The 25,632-nt window shown below is 43.5% G+C and overlaps 1 protein-coding gene across 1 annotated transcript; it reads right to left on the bottom strand.

Moving 5' to 3' along the window:
• Nucleotides 1-15,953: 15,953 nt before the first annotated feature.
• On the bottom strand, nt 15,954-20,746 carry TMEM200C (transmembrane protein 200C). The gene is made up of 2 exons (XM_061356335.1): nt 20,494-20,746; nt 15,954-18,355 (listed from the first exon to the last, which is right to left on the bottom strand). Exon 2 carries the CDS (start codon nt 18,310-18,312, stop codon nt 16,663-16,665), a length of 1,650 nt encoding a protein of 549 aa, XP_061212319.1. The 5' UTR covers nt 18,313-18,355; nt 20,494-20,746; the 3' UTR covers nt 15,954-16,662.
• Nucleotides 20,747-25,632: the final 4,886 nt, after the last annotated feature.

The raw sequence follows: 25,632 nt of genomic DNA, 5'->3' as shown, positions 1-25,632 counted from the left end.
GGTGATGAATTCAAGCCTTGTAAAAAAAAAAACGGTCTCTTTAGGAGACTGAAAAAACAAAATAGAACAAAATATGATGGAAACATCACTGAATATTGTGATGGTGAAATGAAATGAGAACCTATATTATAACTGTGTGTGTACTGTAGAGCGTGTGTACTGTAGAGCATTTGTACTGTAAAGAAAAATGAACTCTGATTTACAGCATCAGGCTAAACCTGTTGCCACACACCTCTGGTGCCCAAATACATGTTTCTACCTTTAATGCACTTCTTCTTGCCCTGCTTCCCCTTGCCCTGGGCTTGCAGCCCCAACTTTGCTCCTTCCTTTGCCTACCTGCTTTCCCCTCTCTTGGGTAATGCCTAAAGACACCACTTCTGGCACAATCACTACAGCTGCTCTGACTTAAGGCTCCAAACTGTGACTGCAATACAGTCATTCACTGCATGTTGGTAAATGGTAGGTAATTTTAGTTAAGCATGTATTTCACAAAAGTATGTTTCCTTTGACTTGTAGCTACTTAATGAGAAAATTATTTCACCTGACTTACAGAAATAATATTTTTGGAATTAAATGAGGCACAACACTAAATTTTATTTAGATAAAGGAAAGGAATCCATAATGAATTGGTTTTGTGAAACACCTTGAGGAGGAAATGAGGCACAAGAAGCCTTTTTCTAAACCAGCTATGTTGCAGTCTCGCATGTGTATGTGAATTAGTGAGAAACGGTACAGAACAGAGAAGTGTTTACTTCTGGCAAGAAGAGATTAGGAGTTTTGGTCCGTCGCTGGGTTTGAAGTCTCCTCGCCAAGGGGCGGGTGAGCTGCGCCTCCCCGCGAAGCCTGCCCTTACCTTAGGGATAGGGATGGGATCTTCCCTGTGGCGCCTCACGGCCGGGAGACCAGCAGATGGCGCTACGGGAGAAACAGCCGCACGGGTGCAGGGAGTGAGGAGCAGGGGGAGGCACTTGGGAAAGGTCTGTCTTCCTTTTTCTGCTCTAATTCCCCCTTGAAAAGCAGTATTTAGTGTTCTAGGAGCTCTAGCATTTCCTTGAAACGCGTGCCCTTCAAAAAAAGCGTGAGCAAGTAGCCGGGGGGGGGGCCCCCCCCCATGGTGTAGCATTAAGTGCATAGTGTTTTGCTTTCCTATGTGACGTGGAAATACACCCTTGAGCACAGGGGCTAGGCCACACTTTGTTAAATTAACCTCAGGCTGTTTTAAAGCTGTTCAGCTTGTTACCAGACTTTGGGGAAAAATCAAACTGTATTTGTGCTCTTTTCAGAAGGAGGGGAGAAAACAACCTCCCCCAGCCAGCCACTGTGCAGGAGGAAAGGGAAGGCTCTGCATTTAATGAACCTGCTTTGTGCTCAGCACCGGGGTCCGTGTCAGCTCCCTTGTGCTGCAGAGTGTTTGTATTTTGTGCCACTCCACTGAGGTTGTGGACTTTCAAAGGGCTGTCCCCAAATGGTCTTCTAAATGCAAACTGGAGGGTGATTATTCACAGGTTTTCTGGGGTCTTCAAAATGCAGCGGAATTGCTCAGTGCTAGAAGACCTGAAGGTTAATTTGGGGGAGTAGTTAGGAGTGAGACCTCCACAGATCATTTCTGTATCAGCACATTCGGCATGAATTTGTTTCTCAGAAAAGTTCACTTTAAATCCACAGTGAGGAAACTGGTTTGTAACAGCTTTTTAATTCAGAAAAGGATCAGCACTGCCATTCATCTTAGGAATTTAAGTGGATTCAACAGCCTAGGACCAAGTACACTTTAAAACAAGCTGTATTTCTTTGTATTGAAAATGTTAATTATCTTTTTATAGACAGATGGCACTGGAGTGTAGCAAATGTGTCGTGAACCTGCACTCAAAAACATGTTGGTTTTTAATGTGCGCAGGTTCCAATTAAGTTTAATTCTGGTTTAAGATTATTGTGATGATTGTAGGGTAATTAATTTCACTTATATTGAGAGTATAGTATACTTGTTTTGGTACATTAAGTTAAAATAAATACTTAAGATGTATCATTGTGATTAATCTTGATAATTTAGAATAGTGTTTAAAACCAAATATCTACCCAATACAGTAACTGGCTCTTTAGTCTCTAATGATAAGCAAGCCAAAATTAGCTTCTATAATGCCATTTAAATCATAACAGTGTATTTTCAGCCGTATGGTGGAGAACATATAGTAAGTCTTGGATTTTATGGGTGCTCTGCTTTAGCTCTGGGAATCAATGGGTTTGTTCCATGTTTTTGTGGGTTTTTAATTCAAAGTTATTGAAATATATTTGATACTTCTGATGTGAGTAGGGAAGGTGGGAGACAGCTTCTGAAGTGAAAACAACTTCATATTGCTGAAACAGATTAATTGTCCTTTAAGATTACTGTAGGGAAATGACACTGCAGTATAGGTCTAGAAGTGAGTTTGATTCATTCTTTATGATCCCTGTACATTTACTGTTATCCTGATTTTTATTTATTTTTTTTTCTTTTGGGGTCTCTAACTTGCCTATTTTTTCCCTTTGAGTAATCTGCTTTATCAGCACTAGCAGTTTATATGGAAGGCGAATACAATCTGCTAATTTCTTCTAATTGACTTTAGTTTAATGTAACTTGAGGTAATGAAACAATGGTACAACATTGGGGTGGGAGAAAGCTTGCATTAAACGTTATCCCCTTTGTGAGCTTTCTTTTTGATCTCTTTTGGAAATAAATAAATGCTGAGCTGCACTGTAATCATGATTGCTTTCCAAGTAAGTTGAGAGGAGGCTTCAACAAGAGCATCTCCCTGTTTCCTGGCTGGTTTTAATTTGATGTTTGTTAAACTAGCTATTCTAATAAACAGGGTGCTAAAGCCAAAGGAGTGTTCTGTAAATACCTTACCCTGAATACTCTGTTACTGGTTGCTGTTAGGCACTAAATATCAGATGGGCCAGTTCTTGCTTCTGGATGTTACATTTTCATGGGGGAGGGCTGGGAGAGGATGGTGTAGATGCAACTGAGCAAGACCCCTGTATCTGTGGGTTAAGTTTAAAATTCATATTATACTGGGTAGTCCAGCTGGTTTTCCCTTCCCATAGTCCTATACTTCCTACATGTGCAGAAGAGAGCAGATATACCTCCTTGTTTACCTACACTTAAGCTCAGGAAGATGCCAACCTCTTCTGCTGAGAGCCATCAGAAAGGTGGTGGCGTCAGGATGGAGCCCTACAGTCACTAGGCTGCAGGCATCTTAATTGCTTGATCCTTCAGCTAGGAGCAGGTAGTTTTAGGGATGAATAATGATTTGACCTTCTTGGGGCATTTCATTTCCATGTGTGTATTCTGCTCTCATTAGTGAGACAAAGGGACACAAAATCACAAAAATGGAATATAGAAACCTTTAGAATTAGTTTTAAGTAATGCTGAGTTTGATGGCTTTGTAACAGTAGCAATGGAAAATTATTGAGGTGCATGATACACAGAAAAATAAATAGAGTACAGCTAGAGAACATACTGAGAATTCTCACAAGATAAATTGTTACAGTTGACATAGTTTTAAGAAAAACAGTCTAGAAGGACAGGACACAGGGATAAGGAGTATCTGGGAATGGCAGGTGTCCAGGATGGGCTACAGTTAAACTAACTGATAAGTAGGAAGATAGAAGGATTATTGTGTTTCTGGTGCTAACAAACCAATTAAACCGGTATGAACATCTACTGCGCGTGCTCCAAAGGCTGCCAGAAGTGATGAGGATTGTTGGAAGAAGTAAACGACCCTCAGAGACCACCACCACAATAATTCTGTACGCATGCGGGGAACTTTCTGGAAAATGATGTAATTCATACGTAGCCTCATGAATATGTATGTATGCCCAGGAATTATAAAAGGACAGCTTGTGTGGCAACTGGGGGACACACGTTAGGAGTTATCCTCGTGTCTCCCGGTGCCGCAATAAAGAATACCTGCTTGTCAGCTTGAAAACTGTTGGCAAGTTTGTTCCTGGAGTTTTCTCTGAATCATTAGCCATGGCTCCTGCCTTGGTAGTATGCCACACAATAAAAGCCCTATCTTGTTTCTCTACTACAGGTGGAAGGGAATAATCCTTCAGTTCAAAATATTTACCAGAATTTGCTCTCGTTCCTCATAACCTCTGATTTAAAAAGAAAAAGACCCCATGAGAAATCCCCTACTTGACCTTGAAGCAGTTTCTTGCACAGTCCCACAATCTTGCATTATCACCCTGACCCCCCCCCTCAGCTGAAAGACTTCAATTGCTTAGCCAAGAGGGGCTTGCTTAGGGCACTCCTCAGTGTTGATGGGGTGGATCACACTAAAGCCATGGATTTTTCTCTGTTAAGAGTTCTCACATTTCTTTCTCCCCATCATATTGCCAAGAAACTAAAAGCAGATGTAGGACCAGAAGACATTGCTTTTGATGAGTATTCCTGTTCAAAAAGTCAGTCTCTCTGGTAATATCTATACTCTGGTAAATATTTTTTGTGGAAGTGGATATCCAGAGGTAAAGCCAGAAGGACACATCTGGGGGCCCATAAATCCTAAGCGACTTAATGTAATTGTATTTTACAATTTTCTTCTGAAAACCATTTCCAGATGGGCTTAAATCAAGGTACTGTACAGGCTTAACACCTCTGAAGCTGGCTTCCTACCACGGGTTTTTGCAGCTGACCTCTGCAGCCAAATTACAGAGAAGTCTCATAAAGAGACTCTAAAAAGTCTACATATTTAGACTGGAGCATGTTTTCCACACTCATGGGAGAGAGATTAGGTACTTTCTAAAACCCAAATTAATTTAGGCATTGAATGTCCACCTTTAAGGCTTTTTCTTTTCCATTCTGGAGATAGGCTTCTAATCTTACAATTAGAAAGCTACTTTTTAAATTCAGCTGAAAAAATTCTGTCAACTGCTCTCAAAAGTGTTCAGTTGTGGTTTTTTTCCATGTTACAAGATGTGGGAACTTTAAGTTTCTCATCTTAAATTTCAGTTATTGGATCAGAGGTGGAATGGCAAATTGGCTTTTTGGCTTTTTTTTCTTTTTATTGCTTTTTTTTTTTTTTTTTTTAATTGGATGTACCACTTAAGTAATTTTGTCTTCAAAAGGGAAACCCCAAGTAATTGCTGCTTGGCTGTTTGCTAGCATTTCAGAATTCACTTTCTCAATGCAAAGAACAGAGTTGATCACCTGTATGTGATAGTAGTTTATAGACCTTTTTGCCAGAAATCCAGTGTTTAGTGTCTGCTGTGTATTTGGGTGTCTAGTTTGATGTTCATGCTGAATAAGAAATAAAATGTTGAATAGGCATAAAATAGTGACACATTTATTGAGTAAATGTGCCAGGGAGATGTGATTATGCTGTGTTCCTAATACACACGTAAAGTTTATGGCAAGTTTGGCTTGCCTCATTCTTAGCCAAAGAAGCTGATCAACGCTACTTGTGGATAGGGATCTGAAGCTGAAAGCCTGTTGAGGGTTTTCTGTGATAAGTTCTCTTTCAGAAGAGGGCTAAGCTTTATATACTGGTTGGTTCCTCAGTATTTTTCAGAATTAAGTTGACAAGAGGTTAAATCCTGCTCAGGCTCCAGCTGAGGCAGTGCTATCGGTGACACCAGGGTCCTTGCTGATGCTGCACAATAATGGCTGTTGTTGATAACTGACTGAAATGGTGCTTGAAATAAATTTAACTGAGGATGTTTTACACACGTAAAAAAAAAAAAAAGGTTTTTTTTTTTTTGGCTCTATGTGCACTATTTTGAACTGAGCATGCTACTTCACAGACTAATTGGTACTTTTATCTCTATAAAATCTATGGACTTGATTCTTGACTCTTATCCCAGGGGTGCTATCTCCTTGTGTCTGGTGACCTGTGGGAAATACAGCCTGAGCAGGGACCTTAGCTAGCACACTGGGATGATGAGGTGGCTCCAGGAGACTCTGCAGCTCTGCTGGCAACAAGGTTTTCTTCTCTCAGGTTTAACTTTGTGGAAGAGGTCTTCCTGGTCTTGACTGGCTTTACTGAAATCTGCTGAACAGCCTCTGAGGCTGGTACTTGAAATGACTCTGTCTACTAATTCTACTCATAAAATGACCATAAATGATTACTTGAAGACAATATAATTTCAGCCTGAATAACTGGATGCCTTTACAAAGTAGATGGGATTTATAAATTAATTTCTTTTTCAGGGTTGATAACATTGTTGGTCAAAACGCATCAAAGCTTGCACTTGGCTTAAAAAAAAAAAGTATCATGTTTTTAAGACATAATTAAGGGCATTTTGACTTCTTTTCTATGCTGAGGATTTATGGGCATTTTTAAGCTCCCTTTTTGCCGGCACAAGAAGAACTTGAAATGTATAAGAAGTAATGGAAACCTACCTTGTAATTCTATAATTTCAAGCCTTGAGGAAAGCCATTCACCTGATAAGAGCTGGACACCCATATAGTAGTGTTTTTTCTTACTAGTTTTTTTCTTTCCCTCTCCATGTCTTAGAGTTCACTGAGGGCAAGAGTCAACCATCTGTTCCTTGGTATACCTGCACACTTCATCTCTTACCTTGCCCTGTGTACCACCCCCATGATGCCACCCATCTTGGCTGCAGGACTTGCAGTGACACTGTTCTGTTTTTTTAAGAGCATGAATTGAGAGTGACTGCTTAACTGACCAATGTTTTTTTGCATAGAAACCAAGTGATAGTGCATGTGCAGGTGGTGCTTAAAATCATGTCTCCCTACTTCCTTTTTACACAGAAAATATGCTTACAAAGTTAAAAACGTCTCTCAAAAATGACAGTATGTTTCTTTTACCATTGCCAGAAGCAGGTCTTTGTAGAACCTTATCCTGGGTTCAGCTGTAACAGTTATTTTTCCTAGTAGCTGGTGAGTGCTGTGTTTCGGCATTAGTCTGAGAACAATGCTGATAACACACCGATGTTTTTAGTTGTTGCTAAGTAATGCTTACCTTGATCAAGGACTTTTCAGTCTCATGATCTGCCAGTGAGGAGGGGCACAAGAAGCTGGGAGGAAACAGAGACAGGACACCTGACCCAAAGTAGCCAAAGAGGTATTCCATACCACAGCATGTCATGCCCAGTATATAAAATGGGGGGAGTTACCCTGAAGGCACAGATCGTTGCTCAAGTCTGGCTGGGTATCAGACAGTGGGGGGTGAGCAGTTGTATTGTGCATCACTTGAGTTTGTTGTTTTTAGTTTGATGGGTTATTTTTTCCTTTTTAGTTTTATATTCTCTTCCTTTGTTATTTCCCTTACCAGTAGTAGTAGTAGGAAGAGCAGTTTTATATTTTGCTTCAGTTATTGGATTCTTTTCTCAACCTGTGGGGTTTACATTCTTTTGATTCTCCTCCCCATCGCACCCAGAGGTGGGGAGGAGAAGAGGGGGAGTGAGTGAGCAGCTGCATGGTTCTGAGTTACCAGCTGGGCTTAAACCATGACAAATCTGCCAAGCTTCTTCATTGGGTGATATGGTTTAGAGCAAGGTGTCCCTGCCCATGGCAGAGGGGTTGGAACTTGATGATCTTAAGGTCCTTTCCAACCCTATCTATTCTATGATTCTATTACCCCATCACTAGATCTTCCTTTAATACTGCCTTTTCCTACTGCTGTTTATTTTCTATGCTCCTCCTGTTTTATTCTCCCTCCACTTCATTCATCTAGTTTGGCATGGGGTCCCACACCTCTGTCTTTTCCAGGATGCTTCTGTCTCTGTGTTTCCCAGCTGTAACCCTTTGCTCCCTTTTTCTGGATTGTGAGCATCCCACAACAAGGACAATATTTGCTGCACCATGTTCTTTTCCTGTAGGATGCTTTCATGACTTGGCCTATTGCAGGATGCCAAATATCACTTGTTTGAGCTGGTAAAGGCCCTGGTCTAGCTCACTTTGGCAGTTATTAGTCTGCTGCTTGTAAGCCCATTTTGATCTGGTTTCCAGGGCCCCTGTTGCAATAGGAGCACTGAGCCATCATAAAGTCTCTGAGTGGCTGTAATCCTACTCAGAATGATGGAGCAAGTGTAATGCTGACATACTGCAAACGGAAAGTGGAGACAGCATGAAATGGGATTGCAGCAAATGTACCAGTAAGCAGGCATCGGGGTTTTGCAGAGCAGCACTTAGAACCAGCATCTACAAAGGATGGTGTAAGATCAGGCAGAAAAGGCACAAGTTCTCTCTGTAGTACAAAAACCCAAAACTGTGGTATAATGTGGAGTAACAGATGCAGATGACACAAAGAAGCAGCAGCAAAATGCAGGATTTGGTGTCATGGGCTGTCCTGTCTCAGGCTGGCTCCAACCTTAGATACTTAACCATAACAGCTGGTACTAATGTGTGTATAATGAGGATGGAGAAGGAGGGAATGTCTCTGAATGTATTCCTGTTCCTCACTGAAGGACAGTCTCTACAATGCTGCCTGCAATTGTAGGAAATGCTTCACCAGTCTCTAGAGGAGTGGCATCCATGCAGGATACAAGGATGCACCAGCCACAGTGGTGCTGAGCCCAAAAGCTGTGACTTACGCTAAGGATCTCCCTGCAATGGGAACTGTTCCTGCCTTAACTTGGGCCCTTTTCCATGTGTCTGATGTATGACTTGGCACTGGTGAGGAGCTAACTTGTGGCAGGTTCAGTCTAACATCCCATTTCAAACAGCTCTGATTACCATGCTTGTGCTTTTAAATCAGTGCTGAGATGAGACCAGCTATTTCCTTATTACCTTCTCTCACTAGGAAACCTGTTTTACACTGAGTGCATATGTTACTCCATGTGTTGTACCACAATTTTGGTTTTCAGCATTTGGCTTAGTTCTTTGGGCAATGTAGGTATTTTAGTTGTGCATAAACATGCTGATTTATATACATTACGTTGCTGCAGTATGCAGATTTGAGCATGTGTGACAATTGCTTACACTCTGTACTGTTACAGAATTATTAATTTAAACAAATGCTGATTCAGTTGTAGCTCTTGATAGACGAGAAAAAGAGCAATTCTCAGGACTGTTCCTGATAAAACATGACCTGCTAACACTTCTATATTTTAAGATAGTAAAAACAGTGCATTAACCACTAGTTCAGTCATTAAGACTAAATATTCCCTATTTTCATCAAACACAGACTTTTTAAGAGAAGGCTACATACTGGATGTTGCACCCATTTCCTACGTGTAATCTGCAATCTTGTGTGGTAGGGAAGAAAGCAAAAAAGATTCAGCAATCCAGCATCATAGTATGGAACATTTATAAGTATGTGTTTGAAATGGATCTATTACTTAAGGATGTCACGCAGGCCACTTGAAGCTCCTGCTGACAGAAACCTCCTCCATCCCCTGCATTGCTACTTGTATTCCATTTAAAGAAGAAATGTTTGAGGAACATCTAATGGTATTTAGGTGTAATCTATTTTCTCTGCAATTTATAAGCATTCCAACTGCTCAGAGGAATCTACAACTAATTTTTAAATAATTTGAATAATTTATGCCTTAATTTTCTAATGTTTTGACATCTCAAATCTACCAAAGTATCTGGGAACTTCTGAACGCTGCTGGGGTGAAAATTCAATTTCTAGCAAGAGACTGAATTGTAAAATGGCAATTCTTAAGTAAAGGAACTATTGTTGATCCCAGTCTTATTTTTGTATCCCACCTAACCATTTCTCTAGGTTAGGATTAAATAAAATACTTGTGGTCTCTTTCTTTATCAGTTTTGCTGAAAAAAACCCATAGTTTTGTCCTTTCTATGGCAGCAGTTACCTAAAATCTATTTGCCTGAACTGCCAGTAAGATTTATTTCCAACTGTAAACTAAAACAAGATATTCTACAGACCATTTTGGATACATACCTAATATGGCTTGTTGGAAAACATTGCTATTGAGAAATCTGTTGCCTATATGAGAATTAATTCAACCTGCTGGCAATCATTAGGCAGCATAAAATGCTCATTTGAGCAGGGGACTAGACCAATTTGCCAGTGAAATGAAAGATATATTAATATTGTTTTACAAATGTAATTACTTTGAGTGTGTCACTTTCCTTTGACTTTAGGCCCCTCAGCTCCCTTGGGTTCATCAGGCAGAGGCAGCTACACAGAATGGGTGCATGTGACAAGCCAGGAGGATACATCTCCTGCAGCCTTGATGGCCCTTTTGTGGTCCAGCTTCTCAGGAAGAGGACAGATGTATGGGAAAATAGCAAGAGAGTGAGGTGGTGGCTTATTTTGGCTGTTACACTAGATTCTCGTGTTTGAAGAAAGGAAAGCCTTTATTTCCCTGCTTCTGTCTGAGTAGGATGATGGTAACAGAGCTGCACAGGGCTCTTGAGCAGTCTGATGAGTTACAGGAAGTCAACACCAGCTATAGGTGGGAGCAGCTGAGTGCTACTAACCACTGTTGGTGCAACTGCACTTGTGATTCCTCTTTGTCTGCATTTGACAATCCAAAACTGCAAGGACAAGTAAAACAGATTTCAGTGACTTGTTTTCCTTTGCCTGCCATCTTGAATAGTGCCTTCTTGGTGAACACTAGTGATGATGCAACCTGCAGTCTTGTTAGCTTCTTTTGCGATTTGAGTAACTCCTGGGGCTCAGTAGGTGCCATGCTGGTTGCTGACTTATAAACTGGTGATGGCTACAAACTGCTGACCTTCCTTACCTCATCACATGCCACTTTCCTTCTCCCACATTGCTAACTGCAAGCATGGACCAGCCAGAGGGCTATGGAGGTATAGCACTGCTGCAGCCCTTGTTTCTGTGCTGCTGCTCTTCCAGATGCTGTACACATTGCAAAGACAGGCACAAGGACAAGAACTGCCCTGTTTGCATTTTCAAGCACCATAGCAGTCTGCAGTATTAAGTTAGCGGTGACAGCAGACAGATTTAAGCTTCCAAAACCCAAGGAGCTGCTACTATCATCACCTTATGCAGTGTTACTACAATAAACTAGTAAACAATGCCAGACTTGACTTGTTCTCATTTTAAGTTCCTCATTTGAAACGGAATGGCATCAGCTGCCTAATGTCATTTGTGTCCTTAAATATTCTGCAGGATGTCTTCCGAAAGCCTTATGTTTTTTCAAAGTTATTTCCTGTAACATTGTGCGTGATGAGTCTGAAAGACAGGGAAGTAGTCAGCACTTCAGTGCTTTGCATACAGAAAGAGGCTCTGTTAAAGATAAGGGATGGATCTCCTGTTGCAGGACAAGCATTCAAGGGTCTTTTCCACTTCAGGCTCCTTGTGTGGTTTGGAAACATCACTTACAGGCAGGTATTTGTATGCTGTCATAATTGCATACTGGTGCCTATATTCTTCCCCTTAAAAAAAAATCTGGTGTGTGCACATATTTGGCTGTATTTCTGTGCCTTGTTTTCACAAAGGAAGATAGTCATACTTTGTACCCAAGGCATGTTGGAAAGAAATACATTGAGGACTGTGAGGTCATCTGATGCTATTTTAATAGGCACTCTATAAACATTTTAAATAACAGGTTCTATTAGGCACTGAGACCAACCTTGTTTCTTTAAAATGAGTTTTGATTGTAAAGTCAGTGAAGTAAAAACACACTGTATCCCTCACCTACTCCTTCACAAATGGCTGATTTAGTTTATGGCAACAAAATGAGAGCTGTACAGCATGGCCTCAGCCTCCTTCCAGGCAGGTTGAAAAGAATGTGGCAGCCATGTGCCAGATCTTACCAGTGGCAATGAAAAAGGAGCAATCCTAGGTTATGTGATGACATTGTACCGTCTTATGCAACAGTGGGTACTGCAACTCTTATCCTTTACAGTTTGCAGAGCATAAAAAACCTTGTCTCAATATATTTAGATATTTCAGTAAATACTATGATGGTTCTTCTAATTGTTTGGCGATAACCATACCCTGTCCTTGTGGGTTATGTTTTCTTTCATGTTAGAGTTAATTTAAAGCTTTCTGAAAACAATATATTGATCACTTGAACACTGAACTTTTTACTTGTCATTTTTTACTTCAGCTATGAAATTTAGCATGGAAGGGCTGCTTCCCTAAAGCCAAAAAATCTTCCTATTTCTGTTTTCCAGTCCTTACCAGAACCAAATTTGTCATGGGGACAAAGGGAAAATGAAAAAAGTAATGCTTAAAATCTTAGACTGAAACTCCTTTGTGCAGAGAAAGGTGAAGGAAACCTCATGGCCTGAGTTTTAATAGCGATTTTGACAGCTGTTTAGTTTGCGTTCCTATTGATGCTTTCACCAAACAAGCTTTCTGTCTCATTGCAATGTAATTTAAAAAGAATAACAATGGAGAGGAACACTTTGAAAGTAGTCTTGTGGCTCCATTGCCTCTAATTAAAACGTAGATAAAAGACTAACAGGTGGATAAACACAAGCTGTGCTTCTCCAGTTCCTGAATTGTCCTGTGATCTAGTCAGTGCCTCTCTAATTCCCCCATCCAAACTCTGAAACTCTGATGCTGTTTCACCTGATCATGCCTCTGCATTTTTTTCTGAGGAAAGTTCAGTGTATTTGCTCTAGAAGAAAAAAAGCACACCCACCCACCCCTAATCTATATCTTTATTATTAAGGTTTTAATTGTCAGCTACCACTGAGCACTCGTATTTTGTGTAGGTTTTGTGTAGCAAAGTCTGATTTCTGGCTGGGTTATGGCCAGAGTTTGGTTGTTGCTCTGTTTTCTTGCATCCCTTCTTTTCCCCTCTTTTGACATGCAGAGAGAAATTTGAGGGACTGAAATACGTTAAAGAGGCAAAGCATTATTTGGTGATCTACGCATAGTAATTCTCGCTTGTCACTATAAATACATTCCTGTGTTACTGCATCCACGTAAATGCATTCTTGTTTAGACAGAAAAAACAAGTGTTAACAAAAGCTATTCCTCCTACTGAAATCCAATAAGCTTTATCATTATGCAATCTCTTACTTCTAATAAAAATTGTTTAATTGAAGTCATGCTGCTACTTCTGTGTAAACCATTTTGGCTGTTATGGAAATCTATGTTCTGTCTATCTCAGAGTGCAGGCTTACAAATGTGTTAACAGTTACCTAACTTGATGTTTGTATGTGCACTATTACTCACTGTTGGACACCATCAGTTCTTGAAAAGACTGTTAAAAATGTATCTAAGCAATACAGAGTAATAAATCCAGGCTGTAGCCTTTTGTTGTAGATCAGCTGCTGTGTCAGCAGTTGGAGAGTCTGATAAATCAGTTCAGCCAAGTGAACCAGGGTAATACAAAGATTTTACATACTTTGCTAACCAGCAGAACCTGAACCAGAACTCTGTTACAGTATGATCACATTAGCAGCTTCTCCAGAGTCCTGAGGATTTTGTAATAAACACCAGCATGACTGAAGTGCTGTTAGGTCATTTGCCTGTGTCCTCAGACTGCTCCAAGCAGCATCTCATATGATCAGATGTAGCTTTCTACGTAGTGATGGGTGTATTCTGAGAGTTTAGGCAGAAATTAACTTTTCCTCTGGAAATTTTATATAAATATCATAGCATTTCTATGCTAAAAAACAAAACAAAACACACATTTCTGGACCAAAATGTGGTTTTGTCCATAGCAAAAATTTATGCCTAGGTATTGGCATATCTTCAGGGATATAATTTTTAAATGGTGGTGGTGGGGAATGAAGGACCTAATGACTCTTAATAAACATTTTGTATGGTAGCACATTTCTTTCTGCAACAGGCAGGCGGGTGGAGACTGGCAAGTAGATGCCGCTTCTTGGCTCTTGACAAGGACTGTGGAAGAAGTATTTGATGGTGGGGCATTGGGGATGAAGGTTATAAACAAGAGACTGTATTGCAGAAAAAAGCATAAGCATGTGACAGGATGGGTAAAAGATAGCCAAGAGGCAGCCTGGCAGTGCTGAGCAGCAGTCAGGGCCAGCTGGGAGAAACTCAAGAACAGGTCAAGGCAGGAACCCCAGCACTCCCATCACCTGCTGGTATCACCAGGAAAGCTTCAGCTCCTCACCAGCCACTGTGTTTCTCTCCAAGGCTAACCTTACTAACAATCATAGCTCATGGACAGGAGTTGAACTCCTCAGCCGTTTTCCAACATCTGTGTGTTAAACTTGCCACTCTTGAATTTTAAACAAAAGGTTTTGACTCGAACTCCGTAGCCACATAAATAGCTCAACAAATAGTTTTAATTAATGAGAAAAAAAAGAGGTTTTTATTTTTGTAACTTGTAAACAGAGAGAGGCAGCTTTCTCTGCTTATTAATCTATATGTTACAAATCATTGCTGTTATTAAAAATCCAGCTTGACTGATTAAAATTCGTGTTTCACACCTTTTTGGCAACACAGGCGCAAGCTGTTCAGCTGAATTCAGAAGAATTACTGGGCTGCTTTGTTTTAAATCAATCTAAGGAGTACCCAGAGGCTTTCTTAAAGTTGTTTTGTTTCAGAGCGCACTGTAGTTTCCGATGACTAAAGAAATGTTTACTAAATCTATATAAAAAAGTGCTTCCCCTTCAGAATAAAATAACCCCCTGCCACATCTTCACAAGGACCCCTTGGTCCAGCCAGTAGCCCTAAGACTCACCTCTTCCCTTGCATTGCCATGAAAGGTTTTCACATGGAAAATAACAGGGTGTCTTCAGCTGTGTCAGTAACCACCAGCAGCACCAGCTAATGCTGCTCAGATACATCTTGTAAATATTCCTGGAAGTCACATGAGAAGGAGCAGAAATGCAGGGCCACCTCCCATGGGGAACTGAAAGGAAAGACCCATGCAACTGCTAGCACCAGCTGAGCTGCCCACTTGCCACTTCACATGGTGCTTAATCCAGCCTGTGCCAGTTCAGGCAGTTTTACAATGTACTTTTGACAGCTAGCAGTTTGATAGCAAAATACATCACGCTGATGCTCATATTGTCAATGCACTGGTTGCCACTGACAGGAGGAATGAGACTGCCACCTGAATGTCTCTGTTGCTCGAGAGAATAAGCACTTTCTGCTTCTCCAGTTTCAAGACTCTAACATGGCAAATTATTTTTTTCTATTCTTTTAGAGTAGCCTTATTTAATAAAGGCTTTTGATGGATTACCCAGAAATTTCATTTAGTGATAGTTATATTCCATTTTGCCATGTACTGTAATGTAGGTAGTTAAGTATGTATTTTATAAGCATTTTAAAACTTGAAAACATAAGAAAAAAAATTAATTGCAACAGACTCTTGCCTGCCTACATACTGTATTTGTTTAATGTCGATTTCTTTTCCCATAGTAGTGAAATGCCATATCCATATTTAAAATCTGAAGTATTGACAAAATCTTCTGAGCACACAAAGCTGTTTTGGCAAAATAAAAGAGTGCCTGCCGTGCTGCAGCTAGAAAAATGAAACAGCTCGTCAATCCACCAAAAATCTGCCTACAGACAAGGCGTTCTCCAGCCTTCAGGAAACCTGATGCTTTGCTCACGCAGGAAGAAATCCTCACCATGCTGAAGTCGGTGAGAAACCTCCGCTGATTTTAGCAGGGCCAACTGCTATGAGATCGACAAGGCTATTATTATGCTTTAAAATTACACTTATGCACATGCATTCACAAATAGGAACCATAACAGCAGAAAGGCTTAATGCAACAGTTATCAGGGAAGTGAAAAAATCAGAAAGAATATGCTGCAGCTTGAGATTAATGTGTTACAAAAAATTTAATTTTAATAGAAGGTCAAACCTCTGATTATTTTTTTTTCTTAGTCTGTCAAAATCTCCCATTTCTTCAGCTGTCACAGAACACTTGGAAATGGAGACAGAATTTTCTGATTGAAGTGTGGTTTCTCAGAGATTGAACTAGTATTTATTTTGAAATTACTCCTAAATCATTAATTACCCACTTAAAAGCATAAGCAAACATTTGGCTTCGTAGCATCTCTATAATCTTTCACAGTAGAAAACCACAAGATTTCTATGTAATTACTTACCAAAATAAAGGACCTTTTTTTTGTGTGTGTGTGTGGCAGTTTTGTTTGTAAATGTTTTATTAAAAAAAAAAAAATCTTTTAATGCTATTAGTCAATACATGTGTAATAATACTTAATAAAGTATCACATAATAGTAGGTATTTTGGATTCAGGATTGCAATGGTTTTAACTAAATCATCAGAGCTCTTTTCTGCTCCAGTCTCTTCTGAATTGTCTTTTTTTCCCCAGAATTTAAACAAACTCATTCTTTGTCAAGGTACATCATCCTTAAGGCCTTGCAAACTTTTTAGTGATTGAACCAAAACAAAGAGAGAGCTCATCTTTCTTGATGTGAAGACCACGCTGCTCTTGAGCTTAAAAAGATGCCTGCAGTTTTCAAGCAGTTAGTGGCAAATCAGCAAGAAAGAAATCAGAGGAGAAGAAGGGGCACTTGGAAATCAAAACAGTAAAGTGCACAGTTACACTGTCTGAAATTGTATTAATCTGATCCAAAGAACTTTCTGGACTGTGGATATTTAATACAATTTGGCTTGCATGAAATATACAATCATGATCAGACAGAAAGGATTTTCTTTTTCTTCCTTAAGTCATCTACAGACTATATGGAATTCAATTTTCAAGGGTAACATACTGCAGCTCTTTGGATATTGATTGATTTCCTAAGTCAACAAGGAGATGGAGAAGGGGGAGAAGGTGTGGAGGGTTGCAAGGTGTCCTTGTGCCTTCTCTGGTTTTTTTAGATGCCAGTACTCTCCAGTTCCCCATCCTCCAGCCCTAATGCAGCATGCGACCTAGAAATCATAAACAGTTTCTCTTTATTTGTGTACTGTCTTTGAGTTTGCTGGGATTGCTTTGCTGTTTGCTCTCTGCTGGTAGTCTTGAGAGGGTCTGTCTTCTCAGGTGGTTCTTCCTCACAGTCCTGGATTTTACTGGCTGAGGTGCTGGCAACTGACTCCAAGGAGGTGCCTGCCTCCTCCAGGTGGCTGTAGCCCTTATTGCTGCTGGAAGGCTCAGACTGGGAGCTCTGGGAGTCCGCCCTGATGATGGCAGGAGGGGATGAGGGGGGCGACTCCCCCAGATCAAGAGATTTGGAGTAGCTAGAAGATGCCTTTACCAAGAGGCTGGAGTCCAGGTCCCTGCTGACAGCTGGGGACCGAGATGGCTCTGGGGAAAGGGGACACCTGGCATCGGGCAAGCAGCTGGTGCTCTGCCGTCTGAGAACCAGCTTGTGCCTCCTCATCCCACAGCCTCCCTTGATGTGACTGCTGCTGAGGTCAGTCAGGCTCAGTTCAAACTCCCCCTGTGGTATCTCCCGGGCTCCTCTCTCACCAGGGGGCCTCCGCCATCCTCCCCCTCTGTTGCTTGGTGCCAAGGGCAAGAGGGCAAAAGCGCTCAGTGAAGAACTAACAATGGAGCTGGCTGTGCTGCACCGGCCCCAGCTCTCTGGTGGGCTGCAGGGTGGGCTAGTGACAGCATGGCCAGCAACGTCAGTGCGCTCCTGGTAGATGCTGTACACAGCCTCGGCGAGGCTGGGTGGCTGCAGTGGGGTGCAGAAAGAGGAACGCCGTGGTGAGGATGCCAGGTCTGGTGGGGAAAGCGAGACAGCCAGCCCTGGTGGCCAGGAGCTCTTGGCCAGCATGGCCGCAGCACCCATGCCTTCACCACCAGGCTTTAGCTCCAGGCTCCGGGATTGCACGTAGTTGACAAAACCATTGAGAGGGGCTGAGGCCAGGGTGCCTCCATCCTTGGTCCGCATGCTGTGGGCATCGATGACAGTGGAGTAAAGGTCACGCAGGTTGATGATCTTGGTCTTCTTGTCACGGTTCTCATGCAATACTGCATTGGCGCAGATGAACAGGAAGATGCCGATACCCATGATGAGGGGACCCAGCACCTTCAGCTTGTCTGAATGCAAGTAGCTCGAGAAAAGACGGAAAAGGAATCCCACTGATGCCTGGGGGGACAAGGAGGTGGGGGGAGACTGTGGGGACCCCCAGGTGGTAGCAGTGGTGGAGGTATTAATTCTGGGAGATGACTCTGGATGGCCCCCTGCTTGTGCCCCTTCCTGGCTTCGGGAGCGGTTCTTGGGGGTGCCACCTTGTGGTGCCAGGTGCCAGCCTCTGCCGAAGCTGCCTTCTCTGTACACCTGGCTAGGCTTCGGCCAGTAGCCCACCACAGCCAAGGCAATGCCCACCAGCAGAACCAGGATGCCACAGAGGGCGATGAGCCCCGAGAGGGAGCACAGCTTGAGCTTGCCTTTCACCACCACCACGTCATTCTTGCGCTTCTTTTTGGCCTTGCGTTTGCGCCTGGGGACTTGGCTTTGGGGTCGCAAGGGGTCCTGTTTCCTAGCTGAGATCCTCAGGAGGCCTCCAGTGGCGATCATGGCTGGCTACCCAGAGCACTGCTCCCTATGGCCACTCCAGCTCCTGCAGTGAAAAGAAGAAGAGAAAATGGTGAGGACCAGGGGCAGATGTGCAGTACAAAAGGTGTTTCTTCTGTTCCTCATTCAAACTCCTGCTAATTAAAACCCTCAACAAGTGGGACAGGGGTTGACACAAATAGGCTGATCTCCCTTGCCCACACAGCTCTGGTGTGTGAGGACTGACAGCATCAAATCAGTGATGAGCCCCAGTATTCTCTTGCCAAAAAGATACTTAATTTATTTACATCCTAGGTAAATGACAGGGGAAGTATTATCTGTCACTGCAAACAAAAAGCTGGTCTCAGAAGGAACTTGCAAAGCACTGGAGCTCAGAGCATGCTGAGTCCCACTCCCGAGCAAGGGCTGGGGTTACACTGCACACTGACTGCATCTAGTGGTGTCATGAAGGATGTGAGAGGAGGGGGAAAATAAAAGCACGAAGGCAGCATGTTTGATCTACAGATACCAATTGTTTCATTACATGACTTCCATATTAGTGGGGGGAGGGTTAATATATTACTTGCCTGTCTCAAATGAGTGGGAAAGTCACAAGGGAAACATTTGTACACTGGAAAGCGGTGCCCTGCAAAAGTTTCTTCCTAGCCACTTGCATTTGATCTGCAATATTACAGAAATCCATCTCCCGCCTGCGGTCCAGAGGCATCCCTGGTTTGGGAACATGTGCGAAAGCTCCAGGTAACGCTTATGTAACGGTGGCGAATTCCCCGCCCCCAGAAAGGGGAGATGGTGGCTGACAGGTAAGAGATGGCATGTCAAATCTTACTAAAGGCAGAGTGAACCCTTTCCAGTCAGCCGGGGAACTGACAAGGACCGCTTGGAGGAAACTGGCAGGGGGTTAAACGTTCAGCACTCATGGCTTTTGTTCTGCCAGACCATCAGAAGTCATCTCTCAGTTCTAATGATCTCAGCTACAAAACACAGCGTGTAGGAGCAATTCCTGCACTGTTGCAATTCTTTTTCGAAGATACCATTCATTCTACGGCGGAGCAGGATCGCCTTTCCGCTTTCCCATTCTGAGTGTCCGATTATTTTTTCTTTGAGGGAGCAAAAGATGACAGCACCGAATATAACACGATTTTCAAAGTTCAATTAATTGCACTGAAAGTCGATTGAGAAAGAACCTTAAAAAAAAAAAAAGAACTTGCTTCCCTTCCCCCGTACAGTTTCTAAATCTCATTTCTTTTCTATTCCATTCCCAGATTTGCCATGTATGCGGTAATTTCGTGTCCCATTTACTCCATTTGTATTTTCCTCAGGAAAAAAAAAAACAAGGGTATTGTCAGAGGGGACATTGTTAAAATTACTCTCCAAGGTACTGCACGCTCAAAACAAAGAGCAGAGACTTGTCTTCTCTTTCCTATCACTGAACTATTTATTTAATTAAAAAAAAACCCCACACAACATTTTTTGTTGACGCAAAAGTGTAATTATCGGGGCACCCTTTGCTTTAATTGCCGGTTCGCTGGTCTCATTCCTTCTGCTGCCCCACTAGCCAGCAGCCCGTCTCCTCTACCACGGCGAAGGGAGATGGTGATCAGCTCTTCCCAGTCCGGCATCGCCCGGCACTTAGTTCTGGCGATGGAGAGATGGGCACGGGAAGGAGGGCACCGCCGGACAGCCGGCCATCGCCAATGACCGCAACGCAATGAAGCAGCCCGCGGTTCGCAGCAGGGGCTGGAGCCACCTCTCGCACGAATTGACCGAGACCTCCACTAGCAACCCCCCGCCGGCGGCTTCTTCGGCGAGCCCTCAGGCACTAGCCGGACCTTGCTCGGTAAAGACCAAATACAGCTTTAACAGTATTAACAGGATTCGGTTTAACCCCTTACCATCCCTCGGCCGCCACAGACGGGGCTGGCGGGGATCCACTGCCAGGGCACCGGCTGAAACGCGCCCGGGCACGAGACTGAGGGCGCCCGCCGGGGGCTGCCGCTGGCTCACCGGGGCGCACCAAGCCGCCCGGGCTGGCCTCGCAGCTCCCCGCTGTCGGGGCAGGGCGCCGAGTCCCGCGGGGCGGTAACCTCAGTCGTTCCCACCACACCCCCAGGGCGTCGGTCCGGGGTCGCGGGCGAACGGAGCCGCCGCTCAAGATGGCAGCGTCGGGGGTACGCGGTCACTTACCGAGGAGGACCCGGGAGAAGTCCGCTCGGGAAGCGGCCGAGCCGCCGCGGGGAAGAAACTTTCTGGCCCGAGCGGGCATCCCCGCGCAGCGCCCGCCCCGCCGCTGCCGCTGCCGCCTTGCCGCCCCTCACGGCCCCGGGCGGGCGGGCGGCGGGGCTGGGCCGAGCGCTAGGCGCCCCGTCGGCCCCGCCGCCGCTGGCCGCCTCAGGGAGCTCCGCGGGAGCGCTGCCCCCTCTCCATACCGCATCCTTCCGCCGCGGGGCCGCCCCCCCCGGCAGCGCGCACCCGCCAGCCCCGCTGCCTGTGCCTGTGCCGCCGCTGCGGGCGGTGCGCGGCTGCCGCGGCTGCGGCCGGACTCGGCGCCGTTGCTAGGAGACGGGAGCCGTGACACAGGGAAATTGCGGCAGGATGGCCGCGGCCGCCTCCCCCGCCAACGCCACCTGCGCACCTGCGCCCGCCCGCCCGCCACCGCCCCGCCCCGCCCCGCCCCGCGGCGGCACCGCCCGCCGAGGCACCGCCCCGCACGGCCTCGCCTCGCCCCGCCATGTTGGGCGTGCTGGGCGCCGCCGTGTCCTGCCGTGCCCGGCAGCAGTGTGCTCGCTGACCTTTTCTTTCCGCCGTCTGACAAGCGTCTGGCCGCGGGCGAGCTGCGGCCTCTCTTATGCTCCGTTCCGCCCCGACTCCCTCAAGCCATCCCAGGGCTCACCATCTAGGAGCTCAGTAGTGGGATGGCGGGAAGACCCTCCACCTCCTTTCCACCAGTGTCAGCGATGTCTCATCAGCTTGAGGCGCAGCCACCCCACCTTTGGCTATTTCCCTCCAAGTTTACAGGAATTCCAAGAAAGCAAGCCAAGAAGCAGGTGAAAAGATCAAGAAAAAGGGTGAAAGTAGAAAGTGGCAGCTGAGATACATCAGACCAGGGTCTCTTGTTTTCAGTAGAAAATGGGAAACAGTGCTCTCTTCTGAGCTGCTTTGTGAAAACTGATTAAATTGAAATTATCACCTAAGTGAGATATAATCTAGCATGTCCTATCACATTGCCTCTCTTATTCATGAGAGGAGATCACCGCTGTTTGCTCTAGTCAAGTCTTGTCACAGGTCCATCGTGAGCTAGGAAGGCAAATCTCAGGCAGGTTATCTCAGTAAATAGAGAAAACTCAGCCTGTGGCTTGGGTTTGCTCCTAATGTACATTGTGTGGTTTTGGGGTGGGTGAATGGACCAAACCTGTCTTTTTATGCAGTGGCCATAGATCCCTCTTGAAGCCGGAGTGTGACCTAGCCTGGCCAAACCAGCTCTCTTCCTTGGCTGGACATCTCTTGGGAAGGCTATGCTGTGTGTAAAGCAGTTTGCCAGAAACTAAAGGGCAATGAAGAGAACATTTATAGTGTTGAATTGTTTTTAAAAATAAAGGATCCAACATGGGTTGGGAAAATTGCCAGAGAGATTATGCATAATTGGTTAAATTTTATATGTTCCAGCCTCAACAATGCTGCGATTCTGTTTCTCTCACCAATGCCTGGTTTGAGAGCAAACAAATCCTAAAACTGCACATATGCATTTTAATGTCATTTGCAGTTTGTCGAGACAAAATCATTTTGGACACATTTCTTTTACTACAAATATAACTTTTGGTTATGCAACAGGCTTGGAATTCAAGATTTATTATTTAACAACTTCTTTTAAAAGCGTGCTTTGAATGGTCTTGATGAACCCGAGTCTTCTGACATTCAGTAATTTGCTTTGTGTTCAGCCCAGACTTCAGAGAAAACCAAACATATCACATCTGTTTCCACTGGAGACCTGTATCACATCAATAATGCAGCATCACCAGACTCTCCCTGAAAGGCTCCTGTGTTAGAGAAAGAGGAAGAACGAAAGTGATTTTTTTTTTAAAGGGCAAAGTGCTCTTTTCCCTATCTGAGTCATATTTTCTATTTCTGTCAAACTAAACCATTCTATTTAGCTATCTTTTTATACAACAGCCTTTCCAGATTTTCACTGCTAAAGTTTTGAGTGATTAGGCTATTATCACATTCAGAGTTTTCAAATTACTCTTAGCCAAATGTGTTGTAGGTGAGGGCAAACCTTGGAAGATAAGAAATATGTTATTGGGTGAAAAGCTGCTGAAGGTGTTGTTCCACAGTAGCTAACGGTGCAATTTTAATTTGCTTTATGTGGTAAGGACCAGTTGTACAGTGTCAGGCTGAGTCCCTCAGAGCAAGTTACCTTGCCGAGTTGCAATATCCTTGCTCATCCTACAGATTATTAGTCTCGTTTAACAAATGCAATGGGAGCTTTAGTGAAACATTTATTTTATTTTTAGTTTATACAGATTTTTGTGTCCCCAGAAGTGGAATGGTTGCAAAAGGCATCTCTCCTATTGTTCTGGTTTACTGGTTGTCTGAGTAAATTTGTAACTGTCTGTGTTTGCATTGACTCAAGAGGCTCAGTTCCTGCTTTGTTTGTGTAACTTTCTGCATTATGCTGTACATTCCTCATTAAACTGTAGTAAACATGAATAATAATTAGGAAATCCAAGGAACTTATTGGACCTGGGTTTTCTTTCTACTTTCTCCTTTCTGCTTTCTCATCCCCTTTTACATTTCCATTTCCTGTCTGTTCTCCCCTTCTTCCCCCTTTTCCCATTCTCCTTTCCTCTCCTCTCCCTCTCTCCTTTTCTCCCTCTCTCCCTCTTGTTTATCTATATAAAAGTCACAAATTTTTAAGACTGTCCTTGCTTTTTTTAGGTTGTTTGGGCATAAGATGGTAACCTTGATGTGGTCCTTCCTGGGACATGCTTCAGTACAACAATGCCATCAATTTTAGTATACCCACTTCAGTAGGTTCCACCCCAGGCTGGCTCTGGGTATGTCAGCTTTAATCCAGGAGATGTGTAGCCAAATTAATACATCTCAGCCCCCAGCAGGCCCAAGGTCCAAAACCAATTCAAAGGACAGCTTAAAGTACTTGGTATAGTTATCTGAAATACTGTAGCTTCTATGGGTTCCAGCCATGGACCTACAGTTCTTAGTGCAGAGACTGTGCAAAACAAAACCAGAGAGAAGGCCCCTACTCAGCATACTTGCAATCAGAGCACAAAATTAAAAGGGTAAATATGAAAAGGATTCTTAGAGGAGTATTAATACTAGTAGTTAAGCATAAGAGAGAAATGTTTTGCACAGGCTTCAGACTTTTCCCAGTGATTTATCTTTACAATTTCTCAAACACAGAGTAACAGAAATATCAGCGTCCTTGCCATCTTAACCTGTATCTTGCTAGCAGAATGGCTTTCAGTCGTAACAGTGGCTCTAGACTGAAAGCCCATTTTAATTGTAGCTTATTTAGCAATATTTAATTAGCTAATTTATTGCATTAATAAAAATAAAAGCTGATGTACATCTTGTATGTATGCTTCACAGTATGTTGTGCTACATGCCAAGGTTCCCTGAGTCTTTATTGCTGGAATTCATAGCTTCATCTTATTCAATAGCTAGGAAAGTTGTAAGAGTGTCACTCCCACTCTGGTCATTGGTCTCAGAGTAAGTGTTTGCTTTGTCTTACCTTAGCCCTGTATACTTTGTTTGTTTGTTAGTTTGTTTCCCATTGCAGGGGAGATTCTGGTATGATTAGTGGTGGAAACTCTGGTATGATTAATGATGGTTTGATAATCAATGCAGAGGAAAAGAGCAGCACTGGGAATGAACAATGAGAAATCATCCTCACTGAGAAAATATATGTTTGAAATCCTTACAGGCCTGCATCAAGCACAGCGGATCCTCATTGTGTATTAGATTCATCTGTCTTATTTGATATGTAGTAGAATCAGAAGCAACTTTTCATTGTGTAGCAAGCCTGAGTCTAGATAATCCACTGAGAGCGAATAGCAATTTGCATGTCTGCTCTTCTTTCAAAATTAATTATAGAAGAGATACACATTGCTGGAAACATTCACCCAGGCAAAGGAAATACACAGACATGAAATCTGGTGATTGTAAGGTAAAAGGAATGAATACGTGAAAATGAACAAGCTTTTTCACACACACACACACACACACACAAACCCGAAAGAAAGAAGGAAATACTAGTTTATCTCACTTCAGTTCTTACTGACATTCATAAAATCATAGAATCATAGAATAGTTAGGGTTGGAAAGGACCTTGAGATCAAGTTCCAAACCCCCTGCCATGGGCAGGGACAACTCAAACTAAACCATGTCACCCAAGGCTCTGTCCAACCCGGCCTTGAACACAGCCAGGGATGGAGCATTCACAACTTCCCTGGGCAACCCATTCAAGTGCCTCATAACCCTTACAGTAAAGAACTTCTGCTTTATATCCAATCTAAACTTCCCCTGTTTTAAGTTTAAACCCATTACCCCTTGTCCTATCACTACAGTCCCTAGTGAAGAGTCACTCTCGAGCATCCTTATAGACCCCCTTCAGACACTGGAAGGCTTCTATGAGGTCTCCACGCAACCTTCTTCAGGCCGAACAGCCCCAACTTTCTCAGCCTGTCTTCATATGGGAGATGCTCCAGTTGCCTGGTCATCCTCATTGCCCTCCTCTGGACTTGTTCCAAGAGTTCCATGTCCTTTTTATGTTGAGGACACCAGAACTGTACACAGTACTCCAAGTGAGATCTCACAGGAGCAGAGTAAAGGGGCAGGATCACCTCCTTCGACCTGCTGGTCACGCTCCTTTTGATGCAGCCCAGGATACGGTTGGCTTTCTGGGCTGTGAGCGCACACTGAAGCTGGCTCATGTTCATTTTCTCATCGACCAACACCCCCAAATCCTTCTCCACAGGGCTGCTCTGAAAAAGATTCTCTGAGAAGATTTCTATTTTCGAGGCATTAAGGCCACTTAGCACTTTGTAAATATATATATTTAATTGGCAGCTTGCAAAAGGCTTAAAATGAGAAGAGACTGAAATGTTCTTGGGTCAGTTGTGTCATATTGCAGGAAGTTTTTGATGGTTGCACCCTCAGGTTGTGAACTGTGCTCAGGGGCAGATGTCACTCAGTTGCTTTTAAATGTTCTGTGCATGGTTTCTCATCTGGCTTAAAAAGAAGTAGGAAGCATTCAGCTGTGTTATTTGCCTTCACTTCTGATTTGTTGATACAAGACAACTGCAAATA

This window comes from Neopsephotus bourkii, unplaced genomic scaffold, assembly GCF_033783945.1.
Source record: "Neopsephotus bourkii isolate Nb327-2 ecotype Australia unplaced genomic scaffold, CSIRO-AGI_Nbou_v1 NB_846, whole genome shotgun sequence".
Taxonomy (NCBI): Eukaryota; Metazoa; Chordata; class Aves; order Psittaciformes; family Psittacidae; genus Neopsephotus; species Neopsephotus bourkii.
This window is presented reverse-complemented; position numbering and strand designations above follow the sequence as displayed.

Bases quoted from the DNA above. Each gene is read 5' to 3' on its own strand.
- TMEM200C (XM_061356335.1), bottom strand. From the start codon at position 18,312: ATGATCGCCACTGGAGGCCTCCTGAGGATCTCAGCTAGGAAACAGGAC.